Source organism: Astatotilapia calliptera, chromosome 11, assembly GCF_964374335.1.
Source record: "Astatotilapia calliptera chromosome 11, fAstCal68.1, whole genome shotgun sequence".
Classification (NCBI taxonomy): domain Eukaryota; kingdom Metazoa; phylum Chordata; class Actinopteri; order Cichliformes; family Cichlidae; genus Astatotilapia; species Astatotilapia calliptera.
The window spans coordinates 31,448,119-31,466,683 of NC_137432.1; the positions used below are offsets into that span (position 1 = coordinate 31,448,119).

General features: G+C 38.2%; 1 protein-coding gene across 5 annotated transcripts in view; it reads right to left on the reverse strand.

The window, feature by feature from the left end:
• The window catches only part of bbs9 (Bardet-Biedl syndrome 9), a 171,581-nt gene that overhangs the window by 92,884 nt on the left and 60,132 nt on the right, over positions 1-18,565 (reverse strand). For all 5 annotated transcript variants that reach the window (XM_080308476.1, XM_026183621.2, XM_026183622.2 and 2 more), the window contains one exon: positions 18,361-18,513. In XM_080308476.1, the coding sequence (XP_080164602.1) occupies positions 18,361-18,513 (153 nt within the window). The remainder of the gene's footprint in view (positions 1-18,360; positions 18,514-18,565) is intronic.

The window sequence follows — 18,565 nt, forward strand, 5'->3', positions numbered from 1 at the left end:
ATCACATTGTCTGAATGAGGAGGTCAGCCCAGGTGAAAGAAAGGGAGAAAGTGGAGACGGAGGGCGTAGAACTAACGCACACATGAATATAATACACACACTGACAGCCACACACACCTAATAAAGAGGGCAGGCACAGCTGTTTGGAAGTGTGGTTGAGGTCAGAGTTCAAACAGATATACTGAGACACTCGTGCCATAAAGCAAGGTACTTAAAACAATTCACACTGAAGCACGCACGCACATATATGGTCCCCACACGAAATTCAGACATTTTCCCGAAGAGACCTGCATGCACACATGCAACGCACGCTGTTAGCGAGATTGTATTAATAGCATGTGATGTGACTTAACTCAAGGGCCCATTTCACCAAAACAGCTGCAAATGCAGTGTGTGTGTGTGTGTGCGTGCGTATGTGCGTGCGTATGTGTGGCTTTAAACCTTTCTCAAAAGCCAAAAAATATATGAACTCTACCAGCCCGACTGAGAGTTCAGTGGTGCAAGAAAACACAGGCCTCACATACATTTTCTCACAGTCTGACTCTCAGCTGCTCAAAAGTAAAATCAAATATTTACTATGCACTACAATAAAATTATTTAATTCAAATGTGTTAAAACAGACCAAAGAGCACAACACTCTGCAGCAAATCGAGACATTAAAGTTGTGTTTGGTGAAATCTATTGAGTCTCACTGACACAGACCATTCTGTTTCCTTTCAAAGCTCTATTAATCATCTTTTACATAACTGAGAAGTTCTTCCAAGACACCATAATAGATAGATGATGATGTCCACTTTCAAGGTGGATGGTTATGCAAGACCTCTACTTAATTTTTAACAAATCCACTGGATTATGAAATGTGAGAAAATAGTTAAAAGTCACCAAAAAAGGGGCGCACCAAGATAATCTAATCTTTTTGTTCCTCTGGTTTCCTTTACATTTTCCTCTCATAATACAAATCTTAAGCAATCCTAATCAATTAACAAAACTGTAGGTGATTTCATTTCTGTCAGTCCAATAATTTTAAGTTTAAATTAGACTGGGACCAATAGAGAAACTATACTGAAGTCGTAAAACTGAAATATTTGAAGTCCATAAATAAGGAGTACTATTCCAGTTTGTTGTTCAAAAATCAGCATTCTCAGTGTTACACGAGTGTAGGGGACACAAAGCATGCGCGACACTTGCATCTTTGAAGGCCAGAGCACTGCTATGACTGCTATTCAGATGATATATATAAAATTTTTGGAAGGACTGTGTTTGCTTCAGCAAGACAATGCCAAACCACATTTGCACATAATTCAACTGCATGGCTCCAAAGTAAAAAAGACTGGATGTTAAACTGGGCTCCTTGCAGAGCAGCCCTGTCATCCAATAAAAGCACGTGTAATATGAAAGGAAAAATACAGCAAAAGAGGAATATAATTAAGAACAACACATAAAGAAATCTGAAACATTTGACTTTTTTGTTTCCTAATTTTTCATTTGTTGTTTTTCTGTTTTGCTTGTTTAAACTTTTAGTTTTGAATTTTAAGTGAAAAGTAAGCCCTGTTTCCCAGCAGCCATCTACTGTACACCTACTGTACTACTGTTTTTATCCAGACCTCAAAACAACCATCTACAGCTCCATTAAGCACCAGTTTTCCAAATGTCATCAATTTAGGTTGAGTCACAACATAACAGCTGAAAAACCCAAAGCTGCCATCATGAGTTGAATTCCCCCTGCCCTTTAACTGCCCTTAAACTATATTGTGAAAATGTATAAAGTGTTGTAAATATAAATTTGTTAACAAATATTTTAAGCTATAAGTTTCAAGCTTTTCTTCAAATGGATACTGCTTTCTGAAGTCAAAGCTTTTAATGTCCAACTATAATTGTCTAAGCTGCAATTACAAAATGAACATGAAGAAACCACATGACAACTTACTACTGGACTTCAATAATTTGTAGTTTAGATTTATTTTAACACACTTAGAGGAACACAGAAACACACAGGATGAAGATAACTCCTGTCCTGTCTGATCATAAAAATATCTTCAAGTTATTTTCAGACTTTTCTCTTCATATGTGCTGTATGTTGCCAATGTGTATGTGGTCTGTGGTGTGGTGTGTGAGCATGTGTGTGTGTGTGTGGAGGGGGACAGTGTTTAGTCTGAAGCCATATTTAGTCTCTCTGGTCCTAAGAGGAGCCCTATAATCACACAAAACCTTTCTCTCTACTCATTACACACACACATACAATACAGGCACACACATGCATACACACACAGTGGCCTGTCATTAACAGTTCACACTAACCTCCCAGGCTGCACATGTGCGCACGCATACGGCGCACAAACACGCGTCAGGTTGTTTGCATGAATGCGGACGTACTTACACACGAGTATTGATGCGCAACCACATTTGTAAACATGAACATGTGCATCAAATTTGAAAGCCCATGTGCACGTGATCTCACACACACAAAAACACACATGCAGAACCAGATGTGTGTCCAGCTGTGTGTCCAGCAGGCGTTCTGCTGCATGATCGTATTCAGTCTGGATGATCTGTCATCGATATTTTAACTTGACTTTAAATTCAATATGACACACAGACGGGATATTTTGCTGATCAAGAATGAAAAGCTAAACAGTCAGCTAAACAGCTGACTGATACATTCCCAATCCCAGCGTCACACTGCATATAAGTCACACATGTTCAGAGAAGGTCTCGACAAAGAGCAATAATTTTAATACGACAAAAAAGCTGATCTGAGATGAGTATGCTTGTGCTTCAATAGTGAAAAATCCTGGCCTTGTTGTTGAGACATTAAAGATGCTACTCCTTTGGTGGGTTGCTAGTCAACAGTTGGTACATATCGTTGACAGGTCTCTGCGCCTGCTGTCCAACTGCCACTTTAACAAAGCTGTTTATTAAATTTCTTAGATGTAGTAAAATAAGGGAAGTAAAACTTTCATTATAAAAAAATGTAAAGCATTATAAATAATAATGTTAATTAAAATATTTTACTACAGTTGTTTCACAATGAGAAGGGAGTGGCAATTCTCATACTTTACATGAGCCATGTTGTAATTAACTTCAGCAAAAATTATGTCAAATGACAAGAGATATATGATTTAGTTCAAATGAATTAAAGCAGCAGAGCTATGTTCCCACTTAAGAAAAAAAACTTCTGTGATGACTGATATTATATAGAGGAAAATAGATGTAATGTGGAAATTATATATAATGCAACATAATATCAAGAAATGTATACACTTATTTGTACAACATGCATGTTGTTAACTTAACACACCCTGAACTACAGTGAGTGCAGCAGGCATTTTGCCTTCAGATATTTAACATTCTTTCCAAAACACATAATTCAATTCCAAACTATTTACATAATCCCGAATCTTGTGGTTGACATGTCATACTTGTGCTGGAAGCAGAATACAAAAGGATGTCCTTTTGGGGCTGTTTGAGTTTCTTGTTATGGCAGTGAAGTATAAACTGACCCCAAAAACCCCTTTTGATGAGTGTCAGTTACCAGACTAAAAAATATTATGTCAAATTAAATGTAATTTTCTCAAGCTTGTTATAATACCACAGGAACATACCAAATATGTAGCACTTCTCTGTTTAAACACGTAGATGCATTCATTATCATTGCTGTATGTATGATTTGAATGGACAGTTTGCGTTTGTCTGAGTGGCTTATGGGATTTGTGGGACAAATATTTGCAATAATTTCAAGTTTGCGTCATTTTCCCCGGACTCTCTATGACTAGACCACTGGGAATGATCTAAGTGATTACACTTGCTAGTTACTCATTCAATAGCTCGGAGACCGTGACTGTAAAAAAGTTTAAAAAAAATTAAAAAGACAATCCACAGAAATTGGTTTAGAATCAGCCAGTCAACTGCAGATGTGTTTTTTAGGTTTTTGAATCTGCAGCTTTGAAGGTCCAGTAAAGCTTATTTTTTTGCCAATTGAAAACTGAAAATGCCTAGCTTGGAGGGCTTATGAGCACTTGGCCAGCACAGTATTTGGAAATGCCAAATTTCTGTGCATCATGAGTGGAAAATGATTTCACAGGTGCAAAGTGTTTTTTTGTTTTTGTAAGAATATTGACTGTAAATCATTCAAATGTTAGGTCACTATAAAGCTGTGAAATCCTATGTTAGTTGTATATAATAATATTGTTTAGTGTTATACATTAATATGTTGATATTATTCAGTCTAAATCAATCATTTAATACATGAACACAGAGTTAATGTCTCTTTAACAGCTACAAGTCACTATTTTTCTCTTCTACTTTAACACAATGTGCAAATATTACACTAAAAATCCACATAATCTTAATATATATTTATATTATATGTAATATGTAACTTGACAGTCAATAGTACAGCAGTATTTATATATATTTGTAATTTAAAATAGAATTGTAAAGCCGTAGTTCTTCCTTTAGTTTTTGTTGTAACTCTGTTGTTAACTTTTTTTAATGACTAAATCTTAATTTGTTTCCAAGGTTATGAAGAATATAATATTTAATAACAAAATATACTAATTATGTCAGTTCATACGTGCATATTCCTTTACACAAACTTAGTAACACAACATGTTCATACAGCGTCCCCTGGTCCAACACTGAACCACACACTTGATGCAGTCCAGACCAGAGAGACCTGAGAAGCCAACAAACACACACACACACACAGCGCCAGGTCTGAGGTGATGGTTTTGGTTGTGGTCCCAGTGAAAACGACACTAATTTGGGGCTAAAGAGCTGTGGCAAGCTGCATCAAAATTCCAAAATCCTACAACTGTGAAAGACAAAAGCTCACTGAACGCTAACAAAGTTAATGCAGAGCAAATGAGATCAGCGTTAATGCAACAGTGATACTAGCAGTGATAACACAGTCCACGTTTGCTTTAATTGTTAATCCAATCAAACGCACTTGTAGCTTTGTAATGTGAGCTCTCACATTTGCACAAACTGCACAAACTCCAAAAACCACACTAAATAATTTGCAACTAAAAACACACTCTTGGCATTGCTGTGTATATACCTGAGTGTGTGTGTGTGTGTGTGTGTGTGTGTGCTGCCCCCACCATGTCTGTTTGCTTTTCTCTCAATGGCTTCCTTTGAAGGAGGCAAGGGAGGGGGGAAAAAAGAGGGAGAAGTGAGTGAGGGAGCGAGACAGAGACGAAAAAAATGAGGAGAACTCTGGGAATTCACTGCAACAAGATAAATATCCTCAGCTTGGCGTCACACGGCCGCCACACTCTCTTTTACTACACACACACACGCTGATTACAGAGTAAATATGTGTAATCTTATAAATCAGCCATTGTTTGGGAGGCGGAAGAAACAAACGCACATACACAACATGCAGACACAGACATGTTGACTTTGGAGAAAGTGAACTTGTGAGGTGATCAGTCAAGTAAGGTCACACACACGTGTTTTAATGGCATAAAGAATAGAATGTACAGACATTTCTTCTATTTATTGCCACCAGTTTGCTACTTCAATGGTTAATGGATCAAATCATTAGTAAAGGAGCCTCTGGTGTTACTTATTCTTTCTGCATCATTCTACACAAAGCAAAAAAAAAAAGAAAAAGCATGGCAATCCAAGTTTTACAAACCTACTGTTGTCTTTAACTGTCCAACTAACTGTAAACCAAAGTCAGGATAAATTATAGGAGCACATAACAGCATGGTTCAGAAAGCAAAGTGGTAATTGCATGTCCGAGCTTACAGTTTTAGTACGCAATACTCTCAAGGACTGATAAAGCATGATCCCATTACAGTTTTTTCTCTCCCTCTCACATTCTGTTCTATTAGAGGTAGAGTCACTCGCTGATCACTGATACAGCTGTTTTACGAACGCAAATGCAGGTTTTCTAGCATTTTTCATGACACGAAAATGTCTAGTACAACATTACACTGCCAAACCACAAAATGCAGCACTGATTTCATACACCGTTTAGTTTGACTGCTCTACACAATGGTTTTCATAACCATATTATCACCTCCTTCTTCAAGACTGAGAGTGAAGAAGTTCTATTTAACAGAACAGAAATATGAACATCTCTTCCACCAAGTAATGAAATAGTGCCAGAAGATCAACAACTATCAGTTGTTACTAGGACACGTATTTTGGCTTATCTGACCGTCTCTACTGACCCTTCATTTGCTAGCAAAAGGCAACTGTTCTGCATGGTGTAGCTTGCCAGTGAAATTCATCTTTTTATTCATCAGCTTTTGCGGTCTTTATAAAGTAATCAGCAATATTCAAATTGTATTGTAATAAAAATGTATCAGCAACATTAAAAACAAAAGCAACCTATAACATCTAGTGAGTCAAGAGTCAAAATAAAATCTAAAAAGCTGCTCAATATTAGTTTATATCTAAAAAAAAACAGATGTCACCTGGAAATTACCCTTCTTTATATATAGTCATACTTGTTACTGTTTCTGCTTGAAAACCGGAGACAAACACACGCACAAATGTTTTCATGTTATGTTCAGAATCCATTAGTTACAGCTTTGGATGCAGTCTGCATATATTGTTCCACTCTATTATAATTCAACAGACTGCCAGCTTGTCCCTTTTTTGCATATGGTCTCCATATATGCAGAGGATATCATTGTTCCATACGCACTCTATTCACAGCTAATTGAATTATGTAAAGACATACGCACATGCTGGGATCATTACTGCAATGGCATTTCCTTAATGAACAGGAATTTATTCATGAAAAATCAGATCCATGTGGCAAATTTCCTGTCGTGTAGATATAGTGTATCGGCAAGTCTGTGCCTGCCTGTATATGAAAAAGAAAGTTTTCACAGCAATGCAAAAACTACCGTAATCACACCCGATGATTCAATACCTTGTAGAACCAAGGAACAAGTAATTATTTTCTGTATGACTTTATCAGTCTCTCACATCATTGTGGAGAAATTTTGACCCACTCTTCTTTACAACTTTGCTTTACGTCAGTTAAGTTTGTGGGCATTTGTTCATACACAGCTCTACTAAGGTCCCACATCAACATTTCCATAGGGTTGAAGTTGTGTTTTCTGTTTCAGCCGTTCTGATGTAGATTTGCTGGTGTGCTCAGGAAAATGGTCCTGTTGTTTTGGACAAGCCCAAATCATCACCCTTCCACCACCTTGCTTAACAGTTACTATTGAGAATTTGTGCTGGTATGCACTGCCAAACATTAAACATCTTCACTTTGCCTTCTCTGTCCAAAGGATGTTGTTCCAGAAGTCTTGTGGTTCGTTCAGATCACAATTTGAAACCAAAGCCACGTTCTTTTTACAAAGACGAGACTTTTTTCTTGCAACCTCACCAAACATGCTATACTTGCTCAGTCTTTTTCTAATTGTACTGTCTTGAATGTTAACATTTACCATGTTAACTGAGAACTGTGCATTTTGAGATGTAATGCTTGGGGTTTTGGAAGGTCTGATTTTGGGGTGAATTCATTGGCGCAAAGATTGTTGATTTGTGTTGACACAAACCTGAATGAAATGCAAACTGCCAAAACTTAATGAAGCACATTTGATTAACAACACCTTGTTGTTTGTCAAATAAACCTACTACTTTATTTTTCTTGTATTTTTTTTTCTTGGAGAATGTTTTTTAATGGAACAGCCCTTTCTCTATGTAGTTTTACATCCCCCTACCACTGTAGTCACTGCCACTAGTTCAGACCACAAAGCACATTTTCAATCACCACTCAACTGCAATCTTTTTACTCATAACATCACTGAAAGCATAAGTTTACAGTTTGTGGTCGACAACATAAAACTGCACACATTGTGTTGTGAGCTGCAAAGCTGATTTCATTTACTCTTTGGCTAAACAACAGCTTCCAAAGACCAAAGCAGAATGTAAACAGCACCCTGCTGTGGTTTTATATGTTGCAGTTCAAACTCTTGTGCCAGAGAAATGAGGTGGGAACTTATGAAACCATGACACAAGACCAAAATTGACCTTTGACCGCAGGGACAATTAGCAGTGTGCCAGGTCTCACTCGCATTGAAGAAGATTTCTGAAGTCAGTGTCCAGTATCAGAGTGTAAAATCAGAGCTGGGCCCATGCCACTGAACTATCAGTGTGTTTAATTAAAGCCACAGGGGGGAAAAAAGCCTTCAGTCTGTAATCTCTGCCTCTCTAATCTCTTCCCAGCATGACAGCTTTCCAACGTGGATGACTTATTAAATCTCAGCTTGGTGCTCAGCAACAGAACACAATGAGAAATGATGTGGTAAGCACAGTGAGAAGCCTTTCTATATAGTTAAAACCTTTTAATATTCTACCAGTAAGCCCAATATCAGAAGCAGGGTGAGATCGCACTGATGAAAATCTCTTCATCATACAGTTAAATTACTATCTTGTGCTTTTTTTTATTATTTCTTTGTCCTTCCAATGTAGCATTTCATTGTTTTCTCCTGTGCTTACTTCATTTCCTAGTTCTTCTACTATTTTTGTTACTAGTGCCAAACTTCCTAGACATAATAAATTCAAATTTCACCCTCTTTCCTTACACTCTGTAAACTTTCGCTGCTCTTTTCCTCTTTAGTGGCATGACGGAAAGATTGTATAACTCTGTCATTTGCAGGACAGACAGTAGACAGATGAAAGCAGATGAATGGGGAAAAGACAATAAAACTCAGATCTGTTCTTTGATTCCGTCAGCTGTGGGATCAGAGGACAGGATAGAAGGAAAGGCGGGGGAGAGGAGATGGTTTACGACTCTCCCTCCATCCGCCTAATTTATTTTTATGTGACTTCAATCTCTGTTCTATCTTCATTGCATGTCTCTTTAGTTTGATCTTTCTACATAGTTTACATTTCTGACTCATTTCTGCATCATTTTTTTGCATCCTCACAGAAGTTATTTAAATAGAAATGCTGTATTTCCACTGTTTAAAAAAAATAAACTGCATCATAATCCCTGTGACTAGGATTACCTGTAGTAATTTATACAAATTGCATCTGTGATTTTAATCCCATGTAAGCCTGCTACTTTCATAGCCTGTAAATTAAAGAGTCCAACATACAAATGCATCTCTGCGATTTTTGCCAACTATTTCCTCACAAGAGTTATAGAGCCTGTGTTAGAATCAGAATCAGAATCAGAATACTTTATTGATCCCTGGGGGAAATTATTTTAGCCATTACAAAGTAAGCAGGCATTTTGCATTTTTGGTGCAAATTCAGGAGGGCTTCTGCTGTTACACAGCATGGAAACCCACTGATAGGAGGAACAAAAGGAAAAAAAGCTCAAAACCATTAGAAGAGTTTGAGCAGGGTCATTTGTTTCAATAGTTATGTAGCAGGCTATTAATAATAACGTAGCTGGGGCCTCAGAAGATCCTAAATCGGAGTAAAATGGATACTTTGCTTTCCCTCCATGAATCTGCAGTATACACATAGATGTCAGAAGGTAATTTCTAAATTATATGTTTTTATGCACTTGTCTGTATTCTTTCCTCCATATTTCAGTATCTTCAGTCCATGACTTGCTATGGTTTCACATTTGGCATATCACAATTCTCAGTTTTTATTAAATTCTACATCCTTCTTGTGTTTGCCTTTTCATCTCTACATTTCTTCCATTCATTCCTGTATGAATTTCACCCTCTTGATCCCCTCCCTGACAGTCTCTCACCCCTCCCACCATTGACCATATCCACATGTTAATAATAAAGTCTCTTCCAGTTCAACCACATCTATGAGGAAATCCTTTGGCAGGTCATCTATGCCTCTCTGATAAAGAACAGTACAGATGTTTCATCCTCACTTTTCTCTTCCTCCCTCAGTGTTTTCTTTTCTTTTACATGACTTTCATACAGCAGCGTATGCTGGGTCCAAAAATGTGGCCGAGTGGAACCGATGTGGATTGTGCGTTATCCCACCCAAACCACTGCAGCATTTAATGAGCCCGAACCTGATTAAAATCTTGGGAAGATAAATAAAATGAAACTCGACCTGATCAAGCCTGAGGGAATAAGAAATTAGAGCCAGACTTGGACCAAATCCACGTGGTGGTCAGGGCAGGGCACATTTGTTTTGGGCTGGGAAGCAAAGCTTCATCACAAACATTTATCTGATCCTGCTGATATGACCAGGCTTTAAACAGTTAATCTGAAACATTTTAACTTTACACACACTCAATGATGAGCTAGTGCTACCTGGAATTAAATGGAAGGCCTATCTGAATCAAAAATAATTGAAAAAAGCTGACAAAATAATCCAATTTGTTTGTTCATGACTAATCAAAGTTGGAGAGCAGACAAAGCAATTAAAAGCAAAACTAGAAGAGGTAACAGTGTAACAGAAACATATGCAATGCCATGAGAATGGACCACAAAAAAAGTGGACAGCCAGCTTTAAACCTTACACACATGCAACGCCACATATGGTATAGCTGGCAAACATTTTAGGAGAGAAAACGCTTGTTTATACTGAGCAGACAGCACACGGGGAATCTTTAACATTCATTTGTGGAAAAAAATATCAGACTTTTCAGAAACCACATGCTTCATGTTTATCAGCTAGTTGCTAATGCTGTCTGTCTGCCAAATGGTGATGGGCAGGTTGCATACAAAGGGGTTTTTAGGGATTTTGTGCAGGAAACAGTTTCCTTATGTGGTTGAAAACTATGCTCATGATCAGAATGAGAGTAAACCAAAACGCTAATGATCCAGGCCGCAAAACCACAACTGTGATACTATAAAGTTCCTCAGAGCTGATTGGAACGGTATAGATTATTCTCTCTAAGATAAAGCAATGCAGCTTGCACATTTTCTTTACTGTTTATATGAAAATATTAACCAAGATGTTCTAGCTGCTCAGGTTTAATTCTAAAGATGTAAAGCAAATGCATTCAAGATAATAAACAGTTAGATCATGAAAGGACAGGAGTTAAACAACGGCTAAAAATAACTTTCTCTTTCTTATTGGGCTGACTACTTGCCTGCAGGCCATCACCTGGAATCTTCACCCGGAGGCTCTAACAGTCTATATGCAGGTGTGTCTGTGTGTATCTGGAGATAAAGTAGGCTTTGCTAAGACTCCCCCTAAAAATTAAAAAAAAAAGACAAAATCTCACACCTAGGAGACAAGCGTCCCCAATCACGCACACACACTCACAGAATCACGTACAGAAAACTGAATCTCAGTCAGCTGAATGAAAGACAACCATTCATTGATAAGACAGTCACATAAACAGACCTTCTGAAGGAAAACAGTTTTCTGAAGAAAAACAAACCAGTCCACGACCGCCCCTCTGTGCTCCACAGATGGGTCTCAGTGTATGTGTGTGTGTGAGGGTGAGAGAAGACATCTAATGAGTTTAAATCTGTGTGTTCATGGGGACAAATATCTCCTGGGGGAATAAAATTATTAAGAGTGAGACAGAGAAAGAGAGAGGAAGTGGAAGTTTATCGACTCCCATCGTCCCTTTAATCTCATACGTAAAAACACACACGTGAACTAAGAGGCTGCCAGTTACATCAGAGAAATACACATATTCTACCTCTCCTTGTTAATGTGTTAACACATCACCGTCATCTAAGAGAAGAGTTCATGTATAGATACACGGAAGACAGATGAAAGGAGTACATAAAGACAGATCTGAGAGCTTCATCATAAAGCATGCTTATGATGTATAGGTTTCATTAACAAAGCAGCAACTTTAATAGCTTGTTTCAGGATTTTCAAAATCCTGATTTACATAATTGACTTTTTCTAGTACAAAATGGAAGATTAACTTCGCAGAAATATATCTCTTCAATTTTTCTGCTAACACAAGCAGATGAATGTATGCAAAATCTGTGAGACTTACATTTGAAAATACAGTACTGTGCAAAAGTTTTAAGCAGGTGAGGGAAAAATGCTGTAAACAAAGAATGCTTTCAGAAATGGAAGTGTTAATTACTTATTGTCATCAATCGAAAAAATTGCAGTGAATGAACAAAAGAGAAATCTAAATCAAATCAATATTTGGTGTGACCATCCTTATCACATCCTTCTGTCTCTTCATGTAGTCGCACACACACTCAGTGATGCTGAGATCAGAGCATTATGGGGGTCATACCATCACTTCCAGTAGTTTGTGCTCTTCTTTACACTGACTTTGGCTGTATGTTTGGGGTCATTGTCCTTTTACAGAATACATTTGGGGCCAATAAACAATCATTTATATTTCTGAAAGCATTCTTTGTTTACAGTACTTTTTCACACCTGCCTAAAACTTTTGCGCAGTCCTGTACCTAATCCAAGAAAAAAGTAAAACTTACCAAGAATCAGTCAGAGATTTAAGTAATAGATTTCAAATTTTCAAGGACAACACATTGAAATTTGATATCCAACCCTAGCATACTGACTTCAATTTGGTTCCTCGTGGTTCCTGGTAACAGAGAGTAGGAGTATAGTTGCATTACACCCAAATGATATTTAGTTTTCTTCAGTTCATATTGTTGTATCAATGTTGGTAAATGTGTATCTTTACCTCTCCATTACATGTGTGATTACATGCTGAGTCACAAATATCAAACAGAAGGTCAGGTTAGAGTTCTTCATGACTTTATGTGTTACTCTTTTCAATTGGCTGTTGGAAATTTCTGGTGTCTGTATTTAATTTATTGTTGTGAATTTGGTCTAAATCGCTGGTTCTATTTTGTTAATTTATCAACTTCAGAAATTTTGCACAGCCAAATAAGGGGGGAAAACATGCAAGTATAATCTTGTAAAGTGTTTGAACTTATATAGAAACATAGCATACAAACACAGCCAGCAATCTCCATCACAAATATATATCTGCAAAATTATGATTACACACATTAATACACATATAGGTACACAAACAAATGGCCAAATATATACACCTTCCTCATGCACTCTTTGATACACACCCACATAGATACATGGTGTGAGAAGCCTGGCTGTTAATGGCGGTGGTCCTGTTCTCCACAGTGGGATCAGTGTTTAGCCATGTTTAGAGCTCCATTTGGGGCCAGATAAATCAAGCTGCTGTCTACTAGAGGCCTCCATTAGGGGCCCTGCGAGGCCAGTGTACGGCCTGTCAGTCACGCCGTCAGTCAGTGAGCTGCCCTCTTCCAACGTTTGAACTCATAATTACAGAGAGACTCAGCTTGGCTTGGAGCGGCCTGGCTCCCGAGCCCCCCACCACTTCCCAGACAGCCGTGCTTGTTAGCCCAACGCTAATGCTAATACTAATACTAACAAACGGTGGAATTTCACCTCCAGAGGAAATAGAAGAAAATATTTATGGAAACAGAAAAGTCCCCTTTGGCTTTTTTCTTCTTTCAATTCCACAAATTGTTTTAGGGGATTTAGTTTTTATTTCTATGAATGACAGTCCTGAGTTCTCCCTTGAATTTGAGAGGCAGATGAGGTAGCTACAAGGAGGAGCACTGCCAGTCAAACCTCTAGTAGCCATAAATTAATCAAACACCAGTTAGAGGGGGAGCGTGTAAAATACAGGGGATGTGATGACTGATGACTTTTTAAGGAGGGACCAGGGAGGGAGGTGGAAGAGAAACACACCTCCAACCAGGACAGAAGACAGAAGCGCTCACAGGGCAGAGCTGGAAATTTCCTGGAGCCACCAAACAAACTGGTGGATTTTGTCCATAGCTGGTTTCTCTTCTATACGAGCCACTCTGACACAAAAATAATCATTCATGGGTCTTACTCTATTCTGAAACTCATCAATCATATTCGGCTAGTTCAAGCACTTGGTGTATTTTGGAATCAAGCCACTGTATTCGGCACATGAAAAAGTTTACACGAACACACATAAAGTAAGACGTGGCTTGCTAGCTCTTAGGAATTCATGAATAAAATATAGGCCCATAAAGGCAGCATGAACAATGGAAATATTATCCTCGGCTGCATAAATGCACAGCCGACCACAGAGTATTCTCACAGGGAGCTCATTCCTCTTATCTCTGACGGCGCGTCGGCGATTGCCGGCCACTGCATGTGGAGACACACACCGCTAACGAGGGGGAAATCCCCCCTCGTTTGCCCAAGATTGATGCAGAAAATTTACCCAGCAGACATTCCTCTGAGCCAAAATGAAAGAGGTGCCTAGTTCACCAGCATTCCTGTTTAGCCGCACATTCCTTTGCCATCCTAACAACAGTGTGAATGCACCCATGGAGCCGCAGCTTCATGGGATAAACCTCCACAAAACATCTTATGTTCTTACTCCAACAAGGTTTTACCTGGTAGGCTTTTGACCTGGTTAAATGACCTGGTAAAAATCATGAACAATATATTACCTTCCTACATCAAGAACACTGAAATGCCTCTGAGCAAACTGTTGCAACTATTGAAATGGAAACCCAAAAGGTGACTCTACATTTAACCAAATGACTGTTAAACACTATTTGTTGCAGAAAAGTTTGAACTGTAAGAACTTTAAAAATGCATTTTAGACAAATTAAAAATAGAAACAAGGATACATGCAGATAACACTGGTTGATTAGAAATGACAAGAAAATGAAAAAGAATTCATAACCCTTAAATCTATAAACAGAAACTATGATTCAAGATCAAATAAAAGAAATAAAACAAATAAATAAAAGAACAGATAAAAACACCAAATTAATAGCAAATTAAGGCTTATCTAATGTCCTTGTCAAGCCTTCTAATAAAAATGAAGATATGATGTATCCTCACAAAATTCATCCAGTTACAGAATTCAAACTGCTGAGTTGGCCCTGGCATCAGCAGCATGACTCTTAATACTGACATGAATTATTAATTTGATGCATTCATCACTCTTCCGACCAGCCCGTCGATAGCCTCCATTATGGCGGGTGTGTATACATTACAGAGTGTATAGTGTGTCAGAAACTTCCCGCATACAGGCCGCTGGATGGCGGGAAGAGAGGAAGACACAGAAAGGGAGAGAGAGAGAGAGAGAGAGGGGAAAAAGTGTGATGGACAGGAGTGACACCAGAACGCATTAGCTTGAGGAGGCAGAGTCAAAATTTCAAAGGTATAAACAGCTAAAAAGAGAAAGAAAGTGTGAGCCAATGGCTTTTTGAGAGGAGATTTAAACTCCGGCCTGGAAGTCTTAAGAGTTATAAGGTTACATGTCAAAGTCAAAAAACAACAATGTCCAGTAATACAATGTGATATCATCACATTACTGTAAATTGAAAGAAATGATGAATTTAAATTACATTAATTCAATAAAATTGATAAGTGACAAGTTATTTTGAGTTACACCAATACTTTTCTATCAAAGCCTTGGTGAAAGTAAAAGTACGGCTCCAGCATGGCAACAAGTCAATGCACGACAAACCATTGATTACAGTGATCATTTAAGTCAAGTTGCTGTTATTGTCACGGATCTTCAAAATGAGTAAATTAGTGACTAAAAACAAAGTATCTGTGTACACAGAGTTATTTAATTTTACATGAGCTCACCGTATTAAAAAAAACAGAAAGAAAAAACCCCTGCAGATTAATGATTACCAATTAATTAATCAAAGGTCCTCTCTAAAGTTTTACTCACCAAAATTGGTACCAGCAATTAAAAACATTAAATATGTTCCAGAATGCTGAAAAATTATCACGTCTTACATCTTAGACTCTTGAAAGTTCCTTCCTATAGAAACAGGTAAAAACTGCCTTTTTTTTTTTTTTTTTTTGCATTTGTGGATATACATGTTAAAACCACAGCTGTAATCGCCTCAAGACACTTTATATTTTAAGGTAAAGACAAATAATAATACAAAGAAAACCCCAACAATCAGATGAGCCCCTTTGAACAAGCACTTGGCAAAAGTGGGAAGGAAAAACTCAGTTTTAACAGGAAGTAACCTCTGGCAGAACCAGGCTCAGAAAAGGATAGCGATCAACCACAATTTCACAACAGTTATTTGAAATTTAAATTAAAAAATGTTTAGTTCTGCGTGATATGTCATGATGTTATCAGGCTGCCTGGCAACCACTAAAATGACCTGCTTTTCGCTTTATGCAGCTATGACAGTTTATGAAATCAATTTTATGATTAGAATGTCATGACAATAATATTCAATATACATCCACAAAAATGAATTATATAGGACACATTATAATGTCTTCATGTTGCCCAGTAACCAGCTAGAAACGGGCTAATGTGGCTCACTTTTTGCATTTATGCAACTACAACATTTTATTAAAGCATCAAATCATTTTAATTTCACAACCAACAGCACAGAGAGCCCAAACAATACTGCAGTATAGGCATGTGCTAATTAGCCAAATTTACTACAAAACCGCTCTGAGCATGTGGAATGAGCATGAAGTCATATCAGTACAGAAAGGTATGTGAACACATGCAGCAGTATATTTATTTATGATTATTATTTATTTTGATTACCTTAAAATGATCAGACACTACTCCCCAAATCACTTATCCAGCTGAGGGGTGCCATGAATGGTATTTTAACATGTGAAGAGCAGTGTGGGGTTCATGACATGCATGCCATTTCAGTAACCTACCCTTTCAATAGCCCAGATTTTTTAATGTTATAAAAAAAATTAGATAAATGTTCTGAAATTACCCGCTGATGATTTTTAAAAAATCTCTTTCAGCATGTCTAAAAACGCTGCTGTTGATGTATGAGCACAATAAGTACTGCTGAATAAATGGTTAAGGTGGTAGGCATTCAGCAGACCCACACATTAACATTTAAGGCAGACATGTTTAGATCAGGCTCTCTGATTGCTTATCCTGGCAAGAGTCAAGACAACCCAAGGTGAACACTATTTATTTGGGTTAAAATGGCAATTAGAACTTCAACAAGCTCATTAATTTCCGCTCATTAAGCTCCAACAAACTCTCAGAGCTCTGGAAGTTAATTTGCATTAAATTAAGGTATTGTTAGTGCACGCTGTTGGACAGAGAAAGCGGCTCTGATCACACAAAGCCAAACAGTAATGTACTGAAAGCTTTAACAGCTAATGAAGAGATGATGTCACCTAGCCCTGCTATGTTAACGAGAGGCTAATGGAAGGTGGAAGTAATGACCGCCAAGTCAAGAATTAGAATAAACAATAGGGGCAAGCAACCATCACTTTGTCTAACAAACACATACGTGCAATATCACGGTGACACTAGTACTGCTCCACCCTCCAATACCTCACAGTTAAACAAAGAGAGACAAAAGCTGAACAGCTGCTTTGTTTTAAAATCGACTTTATACGGACCTCAGCTGCACATGCCAGTGTGTCTCTACAGTTTAAACGACATTCACTTACACTGAGCCTTCTCCTGCCCAAAAATAAATAATCTCAACTGAATGGCCAACACGTTCTCATTTCAGGGTGACAAATACTTCAGTTCTGTCAGCCGCTGGTGTCACATTGACACAAATATCTATATATCTGTAAATATAAGAGTCTTTCATTTCCTGATTAGATCTTAACACTAAGCCAACATGTTGAAAAATAACACTCAACCACTGCAAAGAAATCACCTGTTGAGAAATCCATGTACCCTACATTGCCCAGGCCTGGTCTATTAGAAAATAAAGCAAAAAGACACCTTTCGCATACCTGACCAACGTAACCATCTTTGATAAAACTTAAGTATCATATAATCTTACTCATATCTAATACTAACTCTACCCCTGAAACCAATCTGAACCCCCAAACACCCTTTAAAGGTGCCAAAATGTGAGCACTGGCCAAAATGTTCTCACCTTCCACAAGTATCCTCATGAGAGCTAATAGTCCAACTGGTCCTCACAAATATACACACAGCACACACAGAGACACACTGTGATGATGTGTTAGTGTAGATTTATAGTGTGAGGGCTACATTTTGGAGATTTATAGACTTCCTCTGTTTAGGTGATTAGCTGTGTGCTCACACCCAGTTGGACACACACACACACACACACACACACTTTAGACAGGGCACTGGGCTGATACTTTTGTTCCCAAGTACATATGCTCCCTTTCGTTCTTGTGTGAGTGTGCTTTCAAGATGACACAAAACAGCATAAAAACATAGGGAAACACATGCTAAGCCGTACTGAAATCTCAGTAAGTACCCAGCCCTAAAGTTTCTTGTACCCGCCCCTCCTGGAAGTTTCTAAGGTACCATGAGATCATATAAGATGTCTTGCTTTGTGCTTGTTCCACATGCCTGAGGGTCTCTTCTCAGAGTTGTCCCAAACAGATGCTGAACTACGTCAGATGGCTTCTTTGAATAATAGCTTCTCCCTCTTTAATATTGGCGTTTGGAGTTACATCAGACAGTGCGGGTATCTAAGACTCCAAGCAAAAAAGCAAACCTAAATGCATGTGTCTGACCTGGCTGTAAGTGGCATCCATTAGCGTGTCAAGGTTCTGCAGGGGTGCTGGGGTTTTGTCCTTGAACCGAGTCAGCAGGCGGCGCTGGATGGCTCGGAACTGGACTGCTCGCTCCGACAGCAGGTCCTGATATTTCTGAGCACTGACACGCAGCTAAGAGACAAAGTGACAAATATTTAACAGACAAATTGTGGTTTAACTTAAT